Here is a 12,144-nt window from a genome sequence, read left to right as displayed (position 1 = left end):
GCAACTGATTATTCAACTTCATATCTTTTTTTAAGTCACATGGTTAAACTAACCAATCAAATTCGTCTACCCTCATATGGGGGCAGCTGCTGACCTCACAGGTCATAACATGTCATTCATACCGAATGATTCAACAAAGTATATCTATTTTTAACTCCCAAAACATATTACTGTTTCGCTAAGAACAAAGTGTAGTATATGTTCTGATATTACACTTCATTTTTTTTTCTGTCCTCGGTCAGTGGACGAGGAATCCTTCATGACCGAGACATTTTTTTTATTTTTGTTCCTATCAAGAGTACCCTTTTTTGGGGGAGCTGGATTTTCCCTACATTAAAAACCGACCTTGTGTCTAACTCTGCCCTCGTGGGGAGGCAAGTAAATAGGACCATCTAGCCAAATGTCTATATGCAATTCTCATGCATTCTATGGCTTTTGTTTACTTCTCTTTTTTCATGGGACCAGAATGACATTTGTCTCCTCTTCTCTCCCACACAGAGCTGGCACATATTCATACATAAAGAAGAAAATGCTGCTGTAAAACCTGGCATAGTTACATAGAATAAGTCAGAAAGAGTTGCAACCTTGGTTGAAGTGAGAGTCCCTAATGATGCAGGTCTGAACAGAGCTGAAAGGGAGAAACAGACCAAATATCAAGGTCTCATGTATGATATGAAAAGAAATTGGAACCGTAGGGAGATATCAATCATACCAGTTATTATAGCTGCCACAGGGCTTATGAAGAAGAACCTGAAGTCCTACCTATCTAATGTTCCTGGTGAACCAAGTGCAAGAGAAATTCAGACAATTGCACTTAAGGGTACAATAAAAAGCAAAGCGATGTTGACAGCTGGTTTGGCTGTCCCATACCCAGCATTACTATCTTAGAAATAAAATGAAAAAAAGAAGATGACAAACATTTCATCTTAAAATATACACTATTAATCTTAGTTAGATTTTCATGGATGGATCTACTTTTGAGAAGAAATCGACCCTGAAACTTACTGGTCTTTCTTTCTCGTCAATTTTTTTTCTTTTTTTTTTTTTCTTGCAGTTCATATATTAGATTCATTTGCTTCTCATAAATTTTGGTTCTCCAAACACTTTCTGACACCTGAGACGATTCTCTTTCTCTACAAATTTAATATCACACCATGTAAGGAGTATTGTTGCCATATTTGGGATAGTGAATCTCCGTTTCATTTGAGGATTCTTGATAAAATGCAGAAACGTATCTGCAATTTGATTAGTTACACCCTTTTTCTTCTTTGCTATCTCTCTCTTTCTCACACACACAGACGTGATGTTGCTAGTCTCAATATATTTTACAAATACTATTATGGCATGTGTTCGACAGAATTGTTTAATCTATTGTTTAATATATTCTACAGAACTGTTTAATCTATTCCCTGCTTCCTTTGTTCCAGCTCATTTGATTCGTTGGCCTAGTGGTCTTCATTAATTTAATGCTTTAATACCTCATTGTAATACAGCTTCCTATTCCAGTAACACTTTCCAAGAACTTGTGGAACTTTCTTCCTGCTGATTGTTTTCCTCCTATCTTTCTTTTTCGTCAATTTTTTTAGGGGGGGGTCATATAATGCTTTCCTCCTATCTATAACCTTGTTTTTTTAAGCCTAAGACAAATATCTATCTCCTGGTTTTGCAATAATTATCTTTTGTTCTTGTTAGTTCTTATATCAAATGATTTCACGCCTTGTTTGAAATGATCCCCATTAAAAACCAATATGGATGGATCTATTTTCAAGAGTTGTTTCTGGCTATTTCTTGAAAATGGACACTAGTTGTTTAAAGCCTTTATTTAGTGGGACTTTACATTGTTATATATTTCTTGACTAATGTTAAAACTGTAACTGAAATCCCACTTCAAATCCTTTTATGTCACATGATTAAAATAAACCAATCCAAAATCTGCCTTTATATTAGGTGATAGATGAAATAGAAATTAGACGCTTTCAATCATATCTAAGTAAAATTACATCTACACTTACCTTCAAAATCATAATATTCCTACCTCCTTGTAATACAATTTCCTATGCTAGCAGCTTTTTCCAAGAACTGTAGGCTTGTGGAATTCCTTTCCTGCTGGCTGTTTCCTCCTATCTATAGCCTTGATCTTTTCACGACTAAGAACAATAAGCATCTCTTGTTTTTGCAATAATTATATTTTGTTCTTGTTAGCTCCTTACATCAAGTGGCTTTATGCCTTGTCTGAAGCGATTTTAGTAAAAAAAAAAAAAAAAAGGAAAACTATGGATGGATCTTTTTCCATTACTCAAAGAGGTCTTTCTGGCTATTTCTGGAGAATGGACACTAGTTATTTAAAGCCTTTATTTTATTTAGCAGGACTTTACCTTAGTATATATTTTTTTACGAATGTTAAAACTCAACTGAAATCCCACTTCAAATCCTTTTATGTCACATGATTAAAATTGTCCAATCCAAAATCTGCCTTCATATTAGGTGATAGATGAACCAGAAGTCAGACGATTTCAATCCTAAGTAAAATCGCACAAACCACATCTACACTTACCTCCAACAGCATAGTACTCTTACATCATGGTAATACAACTTCCTATTCCAGTACTCCTAATAATATGTAACAGTATTTCTATATTATATGTAATTCTTAATTGTTTACTTTTTTAGAACTGCTGATGCTCGCCTGCACAACTTTACTCGCTTGGAACCTTCCTTACATCGACTGGGCCTTCGTTTTGACACGAATACAGCCCGGGATATTATGACCGAGAAAGCTGGTTCAGCCACCAACCTCATGTACCAACTGTACATCACCCTGAATAACAAAAGAAAATTTAATCTTACAACAAGTGTCACCTTGGAAACAATGATGCCAGCTGCTCCAACAAGGTTTTATCAAACGGAAAATGTAAGATTTTTTGACTATGAAAACTTTCACTATTAAACAAAACTGCAAATTTCAATACGGAAAATCATTTATTAAATAAGTAGCCTGGGTGCCCAGCGTTGGATTGGGTGTTTGGAGGTGTATGTTGACAACAAAAAAAAAGTGGTAGTAGGTAGGCAGGCTCGAACCCATGGTACGCAGGAGGAAAAGAAAGTGAAAGAAAATCAGACGTCTTACCGCTACTCCATGATGCGACCGGAAGTCTAAAACGTTCAAACTTAACGTAGTCAATCAAAAACAAAAGATGACTTGCAGAAATGGCGTTGCTTTTAAACCTCCAACAAAAGCAAATAAGACACAAGGTCGTTTTTAATGTGGAGGAAAACCAGCTCCCCCAAAAAGGGGGCACTCTGACAGTATCCAAATAAATAGTAATTGTCTCAGTATGAAGGGTTTCTTCTACATTGACCAAGGACCAATTACAGAACAGATACTACCCGGCCCGAAGGTTAGGCACTTGTGTTTGAATAGTTTTGCTTTATTTATACGAAAAAGATAAACAAACACTGGAGACGATGGCATGGTGGGAATTTTTTTTAACTCGATCAAAAAAAGGAAAGAAAAGATGTCCGTTTGTGAATGCAAGATATAACAATCTTGGACGTATGTGAAAACTTCTCATGGAATCCCAATGCAAAAAGCCTTTCGTGAACATACACAAATGCTCGCACCCTTTATATAATAGATAATAAAAAGAAACTATGTCTTTGTTTCTGCATTTCTGAAATGAGGATCAGTATTATTTGCATTATTCAGACTACTGTTCTCATCTTTACTGTTATTTTCACAACGTTGTGCTTAATGTAACCTCCGACCTTCCCCAGGTGTATCGTATCAAACTAGGAATCTGCACAAAATTTCAAATGGAACCCTTTATTTAATCCAATGGTGTAGCATGGTCTTGTTCCATCAGTTATGACGTAGGTAGAAGTACTAAGTAATTTGCAATTGTAATTTGAGGATTGTCCACACTGAGGATTGAACCTTCAACCTCCTGAAGAGTGTAACTTGCAACTGATTTTTACCACATACTTTATCCATAAAAGATTCCATTCGAAATTTTCTGCAGATTCCTGAGTTTGACAAGGTACATCTGAAAATGGTTGTTCGTTACATCGACCAAAACGTGAAAATAACATTCAAGATGAGAACAGTAGTCCGAATAATCCGAATAATACAAACTATTTTAAAACTTAAAAGAGAAAATTATCTCCCTTACTTTTGATTACAGTTAATTGTATCAAGTGTTTGAAAATATACAGCATAATAATGGTGACACAGTGACGTTGAGCCTGGTCAGTATCAGATGGGTAACCAGTTCCTCAAAATTTTCTATTAATTTCTTTGGAAATACCTGGTGAATGCTATATTTGGCAGGATGGCAAAAAATACAGACCTAAAAATGCTTTTAGCAAATACAGGAACTTTTATCTTGTAAACTTATTTTTTACTTCTTGATTTTACACACACACACACACACACGCACACACATATATAGGCAGAAAAGCTTTAAGGAGGAATTTGTTAATCAAGGAAAAAGCCAATTCAAAAATAAAATATAAATATAGTTATTTATATCTTAATCCCAACCAAATGAAAAAAACTCAATACATTTACTCAGGGTAGTGGAGCTTACGATAAATAATAAGAAGAACAGTGCTGTAAAGTAGAAACTTACAAATAGTTTTTATTATTCGGCAGAACACTCCAAAGCTGGTAGCTAGGTACTCCTTAATCTGCGGACTTTCAAAGAATGCTAATTCTTCTCATCAGAGGAAAAACAGTTAGCAAAATAATCAGATATCCACGATAAAAATTTTGCGTTTCTATGTATTTGCTGGTTACTGTATAGAATGAAACTAAAACTATATATATATACATATATATATATATGCACACACACACACACACACACACACACACACACACACACACACACACACACACACACACATATATATATACATATATATATATATATTGATATGATTTTATCTGTTATTTACAATTAATGGTTCCCTTATTGTATAAAATTTTATACTTGATTTGCTTAGTAGATGATTGTGGCCTAGCATATGCACTGCTTCTTTAAGTCGTTTTACTGTCCAATTTTTACTTCATCTCATAAGGGTAGACGATTTCGCTTTTCCCTCCATATGTAGTCAACCATATCTGATTTTTCAATTTAACACCATAGTGATTTTTTAAAAGATGATATGTTTCGATCAGATTAAAGCACATATAAAGTTGCTTTTTTTAAAAATATGTTGTTAGTTAAAAGGGACTATATTTTAGATTTCAGCTCGTCCTAATCATAGGGTTTGGAAGCAAGTACTGTTGGCTCTGGAAGTGAAGCATCATGGGATTAAAATTCTATTTGATTTTCTTCATTTTATTTTTCCCCCATTTAATTTTTGTACAGCCCTACCTGAAACAGATGATGTCTCGTCAGCCCAACCCGATGCTGAGCACAGTAACAGACCCTTTGCACAATAAGCGCATTGAAATGGAGAAGATTGCTTTCAAGGAACGTTTCCTAAGCGAGGAACGAATTAAGATGCAAAAGCAGAAAGAGTGGGAGACTTTCTTGGAGAAATCTCAACAATTACAAGGGGAACAAATTGAACAAATAAGGTAAGATCTTATTTTTTTATTGGAATCCTTTGAGATGAGTAATTTGTGTATTTATTCATTTGCAGACTGTTATCCTCATCTTCATAGTTGTTGTTTCCGCCATGGTTAATCACCCGAAGAAGGCCAGAGGATGAGTTGGTCGAAATGTGGCAAAACAACAACAACTATGCAGATAAGGATAACAGTCCATAAATAAATAATAAAAAGGTAAGATCTATTTATATACAAGCTTGAATACCTGTTCCACGATGGGTTCATAATATGGAAACAGCTATGAAATCTGTACAGTAAATCTCGTGTTTATGTCTTTTAAAGTTATGTAATTAAAACAAGGCTCTATACCAAGATCAAGCAGTTCTTTTATTTTCTATATATATTTTATAACAATATTGTGCAGCACTTCCATAAACATTAAAGACAACATTTTACTATATTTTATTTTATTTTATTTTATTTATAACTTGAAGACTGAAAGTTATAAAAATTAAATAATAAGATAAAAATTGTGATATGAAGTCCAGGGCTAGGAGCAGGATGTATACACGGAACACGTCAAAGAAAGTTGTCTTTTTTTTAATTTCTGTTTCAACTATACATATACTGTATACTTGAAAACAAGGCTCTATACTAAGATCAAGCAATTGAACCAAGTACAAGAGAAATTCAAACAATTGCATTTAAAAGGATAAGCCGAATTTTAAAAAAGATCTCTCGATCGAAATATATAAGATAGTGGGTGAATATTTCGTATCCGGTAGGATGCCCCATCTCCGGCTTGAACAAACTAACTAGAAAAGTAAATAAAAAAACAAAAAGATTGTCTCCACCCTATACTACCAATGATTCATTGTATCATTCTTATATTATTTTTATTCATGAAAGCCTGAAAAATCAGTGTACAGAAGATATACAATACAAAGCAAATTATCTCAAATATTTCATCTGACAGTTCCCCCAAATTTTCTGTTCATTTCTATTTTTTTCTACCATAATTTCTTAATTCATCTAATTTAATCTGAAAATGTTGTTAGTCTGATTTGACAATTTGTTTTAAAAAACATTTTGCTTGATAAATCAAATTTTGAATTCTGCTTTCACAATAACCTTCTAGCTGAAAGTAAAAATATTTTTTTATAAATGTCCACTAAAGTTTAAAATTCAATTACTTATTTTTAAGGTCTCAATTAAATTAGGCTTCATCCTTCTCTTTTATAAAATAGTTGATCCTGATTCTTCCAGCGTCGCCATTTTTTTTCTCACTTTTTTACACTTTTTATTCATTTTGTTTCTCTTCTTTGTATGCCTTCTAATCTCAATATTGCATTCCAATTTCCATGTTCGGTACTCCTACTGTGGAAACATATCATAAGTTACAAGGCTGGAGGTGAGGGATTGAAAAGCCAGCACATTTTTTTTTTATTAATTTCTTTTTCTGTTCTACCATGATTTTTTAATTCATCCAATTTAATCTGAAAAAGGGTTGCCTTTCTTCTTTCTTGGCCTTTGGGCCAAGATCAAAGTGTAGTATCTGTCTGATGCTACAGTACACATTTTGGTCTCGCTTAATGGAGGAGAAATCTTTCATGACTGATACATTTTTTATTTTTGCTACTAACCAGAGTGCCCCTTTTTGGGGAGCTGCCCCCCCCCCATTAAAAAGTGACCCTATGTCTAACTCTGCTTTCACGGGGAAGCAAGTAAAAAAAAAACATCTGAAAATGTTCTTAATCTGATTTGACAGTTTGTTTTAAAAATACTTTGCTTGGTGCTTAGGTGTAATCTGACCCACAAAAAAAAACATGCCTAAGTTGTCCAAGAATGCTCGAGTCAGTTTGCAATAAACTAACCCCTTTTTGAAGAAAGAAACTAAATCCTGCACCTCCTAGGATTGCACAGAACCATGCCTAATCCTGACAGAGTAAGACCGCTGGAATTAAAATGGTCCACACTGTCAGAATGATCATCAATGATATATCCTCAACTGGTATACTTGGCATTTAAAGAGACTGCCTTTCAATTTCCGTGACTAGAAACTGAAGCCAAGGTCTGAGGTCGATACTCTGTGTGAGGCCTCATTTCAATCATTTCATTTAAAAAAAAAAAATCTATAACGCATTATCAAAAATGATTGTTAACTTTAAATGTATCATGAGTGCCAATATCAATCAAATTATTGGTATTACAATATCTGAAGCAAATTTTCTCCCTTTTTTTATTTATAATTTCAGGTCCTCCAAAGTAAATGTCAAGCCTCTCCCCAATCGAACCATACAAGCTTTGGTGGCACACCGCCAAGAAAGGAAACAGCAGGAAGCACAAGTAAAGTCAAATAAATTTGAATGTTTTTCAATTCTAATAATTAAATCATTTTTACTGGTGATAAAAAAAAAAAGAAAGAAAACACACTTTTATAACAAATCATTTTCTTCTTCGGTTTCAGTAACCGTGTCATCATAGACAGATCTCTTGTTGTTGTTGTTGGGGTCAGTTTCTGGGGTTGTTTTCTCCAAGACATCATGCCTATATTTCCAATCTAAAAACATAAATACCATAGTTCTTTAGAAATGTTTATTTTTTAAATTCAAATTCTCCAAATTCCCAGAAAGATAAAAAATCAAACCAAAATGCATACGAATCATTAAGCTACGATATTTTGACTCACTTAATTCTGTTTGTTGATGTTCGTTTCCCTCAACCTCATAGCAAGAACTCATGGAAGGGACCACTTGAAGATTACCAAATCCCCCACCCCATCCTGCTATGAATATGATCCAATGAACCTGACAGAACTGGAATATAGCATATCAAGCAATCAGCTTCCACTGCTAATTCACTTCAACATTTCCACCTCCCTACTAAAGTGACAAAATGCATCTATAGCTGTTTTTGTATCTGTCCTCCTTCATGACCTTTAATTAGCTAACTTATTTTCTCTTTTGCTTTTTCGCTTGTCACCTATAACAGACAAATACTGTTTATCAAAACATCTGCCACCCCACAGGAACTATAGGTTTCATAGAACATGCCATTTACATTCCTAATTATAGTTACTGTTTCTTATTATACAATTATCATGAAATTCCATTTGCACTTCATTCATCCTCTTCCCTCCAACAAGTAACTTGATTGCATCTTTTTTCTATATAATAACAATTCCAAATGATTATTTTAAAGTCAATTATGTAAATAAGTTATCGGTCAAAAGTCTTACATTTCGTATGCAAGTTGTTTTTGTCAACTTGTCTAGTGAAAATATTAGGTTGGTGCAAAAATAATGCCGTTTTTTTTTTACTTGAAGTTGAACGGTAAAAAACATTATTTTTGCACCAACCTAATAATTTGATATATTGTAGTAGACAAGAATTTACACTCATTTTTTTTTTTTGTAATTGATAAATTGAGTCTGAAAAGGTTAAACTTATCAACCGATTTTTATAATGTAAAGATTATTTGTATAATAGTAGGTGACTTAATAGATTGTTGCTTTCCACAGAAGCAACCAGTCAGGACTTCTGGTTTTAACCGTCCATTTGTCCGAAACATTAGCATGTCTAGTGTTGCGACCATGTAAATTTGTTTATATTAATAATATAATATAATTCACATACAGACTTTTTCGCTGTACCACAGCTCATCAGTGCGGCTATACTAGTATCCATCCCTAGCCAGGGATTGAACCTACAATCATCTAGTTGATAATCGACAGTTCTAACTTCTGACCCATAAGATTGGTGTCCGTAAATGATCTTATCAAATACTCATTTATATTGCCATTTGCTCACTGCTTTTACAGTGCTCGCTTTGCTTGTTTATTTATAAACAAACAGAAAGCTTCGTATTATTAAGCAGTGGGTTCAATCATTATAAGACAGTGCTCTGCCCAAGGAGAGATATAAATAAAATTGCAGTGTGTGTGTGTGTGTGTGTGTGTGTGTGTGTGTGTGTGTGTGTGTGTGTGTGTGTGTGTGTGTGTGTGTGTGTGTGTGTGTGTGTGTGTGTGTGTGTGTGTGTGTGTGTGTGTGTGTGTGTGTGTGTGTGTGTGTGTGCGCGTGCGTGCGCGCGCGTGTGTGTTTCCTATAGAAAGAATGCTTAGAAATTCTACATAAAAATTTAAAAGCACATGTATATATAAATTTTTCCATGGGAGACAATGGAAATGATCCTGAATCTCTAAGTGCCCTCCTCCCCTTAAGGGAGTTGAGAGAAGTATTACTTTTAAATAAATTAAAAATTTAATATTATCACTAAGAAAGGAAAGATACTTCATCTGCAGAAATTTGATTTAGGTTAAAGTTTAATGGCAAATGATTCCCATTTTGGAAATTAACATAAGTATTTTAATCTCCTCCGATCCTGTTTGTCACAAATTAAAAGATCAAACTATTTTAACTAACAAAATAAATCTAAAAAAAAAACAAATCATGAATATTAATGAAAAAACACCAAACGAAAAGCGTTGGTCGAGACATGGGCCATCACTCAGTCACACTTAATTATAGGTGAAGGGCGATAACTCGTACTGTTACTGTGTATCTTTTTCATTTGATATTGTTAGACTTTTATTTAAAAGTGACATTTTTCTTTTGCTTAGGAAGTTTTAAAAGATATTGAAAGATTCGACCACAAACTGAAAACTAAAATAAAAGGCGGTCTGCAGACTCAGACTAGGTAAGATATGAAACCGATTTCGTGTATCAATGAATTGATTGATCTTTGTCTACTTATGTATTTATATCACTTATTAACAATCAGGCTGGTGCAAAAGTGTTTGCCATTGTAGAAGTGGCTCTTTAGACCATTTTATGCCTATTGTTATTATTTAAACATATCACCATTATTAATTTATAACGTTCAGATTATTAAAGCATCATTCATATTTTTCTGTAATATTGATCCCAAAAATGATCGCCTTCACACAACACTATTGACTTAAGATCTAGGAGAGAATTTGGTTTGGAAATCTTGCCCCCATCCTGCATATTCTTCTGACCTTACTCCTTCAGATCATCACTTACTTCAAGGATTACAAAACCATTTAGATGGCCTTAGATAAACATCATGAGAGGCATTTGAACATAAGTTAGATTCATATTTCACATCAGAACCTAAAAAACTTTAAAAGAAAGGCATTTATAAGCTCGTTGACAGACAAAATCAAATTATAGAAAGAAAATATCGTCATTGTTATGAATAAAGATTTTCAAAAACATAGTTTTTCATTTCCAAGATGAAATTTTAAATCCGCAAAAACTTTTGCACTAACCTAATAATTTTTATGTTTCCTGTTTTCTAACTGATTCATACATATTTATGCATCTTTATTCATTCCCATGTATGTATGTATGTATGTATGTATGTATGTATGTATGTCAGGTCATGTTATATGCTACTGGTACCATGTAACCCAGTACTACCTGCCTCATGACTAAACTTCGACTAAGCTGGTTCCCCCACCAGACTTGTTTGATGAGGAGGGTGGCTAGTCTCCCTGAAGGATTAAAAACAAGACCTTCCCAAGGGCGAATGAACCCTTTTTCGGGGCCAACGGCCAACTAGCACTGTGTGTGTTTGTGTGTATGTATGTGTGTGTTGGGGTGGAGAGGGCTCCCGTAAGCCTCGGTGAAGGCAACCTTTCTAGGAGAAGCAAATCTCTGATTTACAAAATCAGAAAGCGGGAGACCAGTACCTGCATTAAGCTGGTCTGCAGTTTAACTTGTTGCTGGCTATCTTGCTCTTCTTTGTTGCTGTATCTCAACATTTTGAATCGAGAGAGAGAGACTTAGCTGTCGTACAAAGCTAAGACTCTGTAACATCATCTGTGTACAGATACTCCCTCAGGCATTTGTCTATTAAAATTGTCCTGTGGCGATGGAAGTCATTTTTGGGCGCATGGACTTTAAGTGTCTAAGAGAGAGGCACTCGTCTGACAAGACGTTGCAATCATCATCATCATGTATGTATGTATGTATGTATTTATGTATGTATGTATGTATTTATGTATGCATGCATCCATTTATTTCTTCTTGCTCATTTACACCTATCTATCTATCTATCTATCTATCTATATCTCTATATATATTTGTCTGTCTGTCTATCTATCTATCTATCTATCTATCTAACTATTTGTCTGTCTGTCTATCTATCTGTCTATCTACCTACCTACCTACCTACCCCCCCCCCACACACTCCTGGTCAAAAATTTAAAACCACTTGAAAATCTTTAAAAAGAAACCTTTTGTTTAGGATAGATTTTAAACTTTTCCACTCAAGGTTATCAGTACTACAACCTAGAAGGTTATGAAAAAAAAACTACATTCCAAACATTTAATTCAGAAATCTTCATTTTTATAAAATGAGGCATTTTTTAAAGTCTATTTAATTTCTAAAAAAACAATCTTTGTCATTTTTCGATTTATACACTCGTTGGTGATAATAAAAACACACACAACTCGTTATAAACATATTTTGTTTATTTGTAAATATAACCTTTCTGTTTTTGAATGAGAGTTTGACAAGTCTAATGGCGTGCATGACGGGGTTGTTAATGGTGATGGTGGAGA

General features: G+C 34.1%; 1 protein-coding gene and 1 pseudogene across 6 annotated transcripts in view; both read left to right on the top strand.

Moving 5' to 3' along the window:
- The window catches only part of LOC145245905 (sperm flagellar protein 2-like), a 259,599-nt gene that overhangs the window by 63,844 nt on the left and 183,611 nt on the right, over positions 1–12,144 (top strand). For 5 of the 6 annotated variants that reach the window (XM_080107644.1, XM_080107645.1, XM_080107641.1 and 2 more), the window contains exons 3-6: positions 2,671–2,911; positions 5,373–5,584; positions 7,813–7,903; positions 10,176–10,252. In XM_080107644.1, the coding sequence (XP_079963770.1) occupies positions 2,765–2,911; positions 5,373–5,584; positions 7,813–7,903; positions 10,176–10,252 (527 nt within the window). In that variant the 5' untranslated portion in view covers positions 2,671–2,764. Of the gene's footprint in view, positions 1–2,670; positions 2,912–5,372; positions 5,585–7,812; positions 7,904–10,175; positions 10,253–12,144 lie in introns of those variants that run through there. The other variant, XM_080107646.1, reaches the window with a different exon arrangement.
- On the top strand, positions 7,073–7,253 carry LOC145246315 (U2 spliceosomal RNA; annotated as a pseudogene).

Source organism: Euprymna scolopes, chromosome 23 (assembly GCF_053919585.1).
Source record: "Euprymna scolopes isolate OS-2025 chromosome 23, ASM5391958v1, whole genome shotgun sequence".
NCBI classification, from domain to species: Eukaryota; Metazoa; Mollusca; class Cephalopoda; order Sepiida; family Sepiolidae; genus Euprymna; species Euprymna scolopes.
This window is presented reverse-complemented; position numbering and strand designations above follow the sequence as displayed.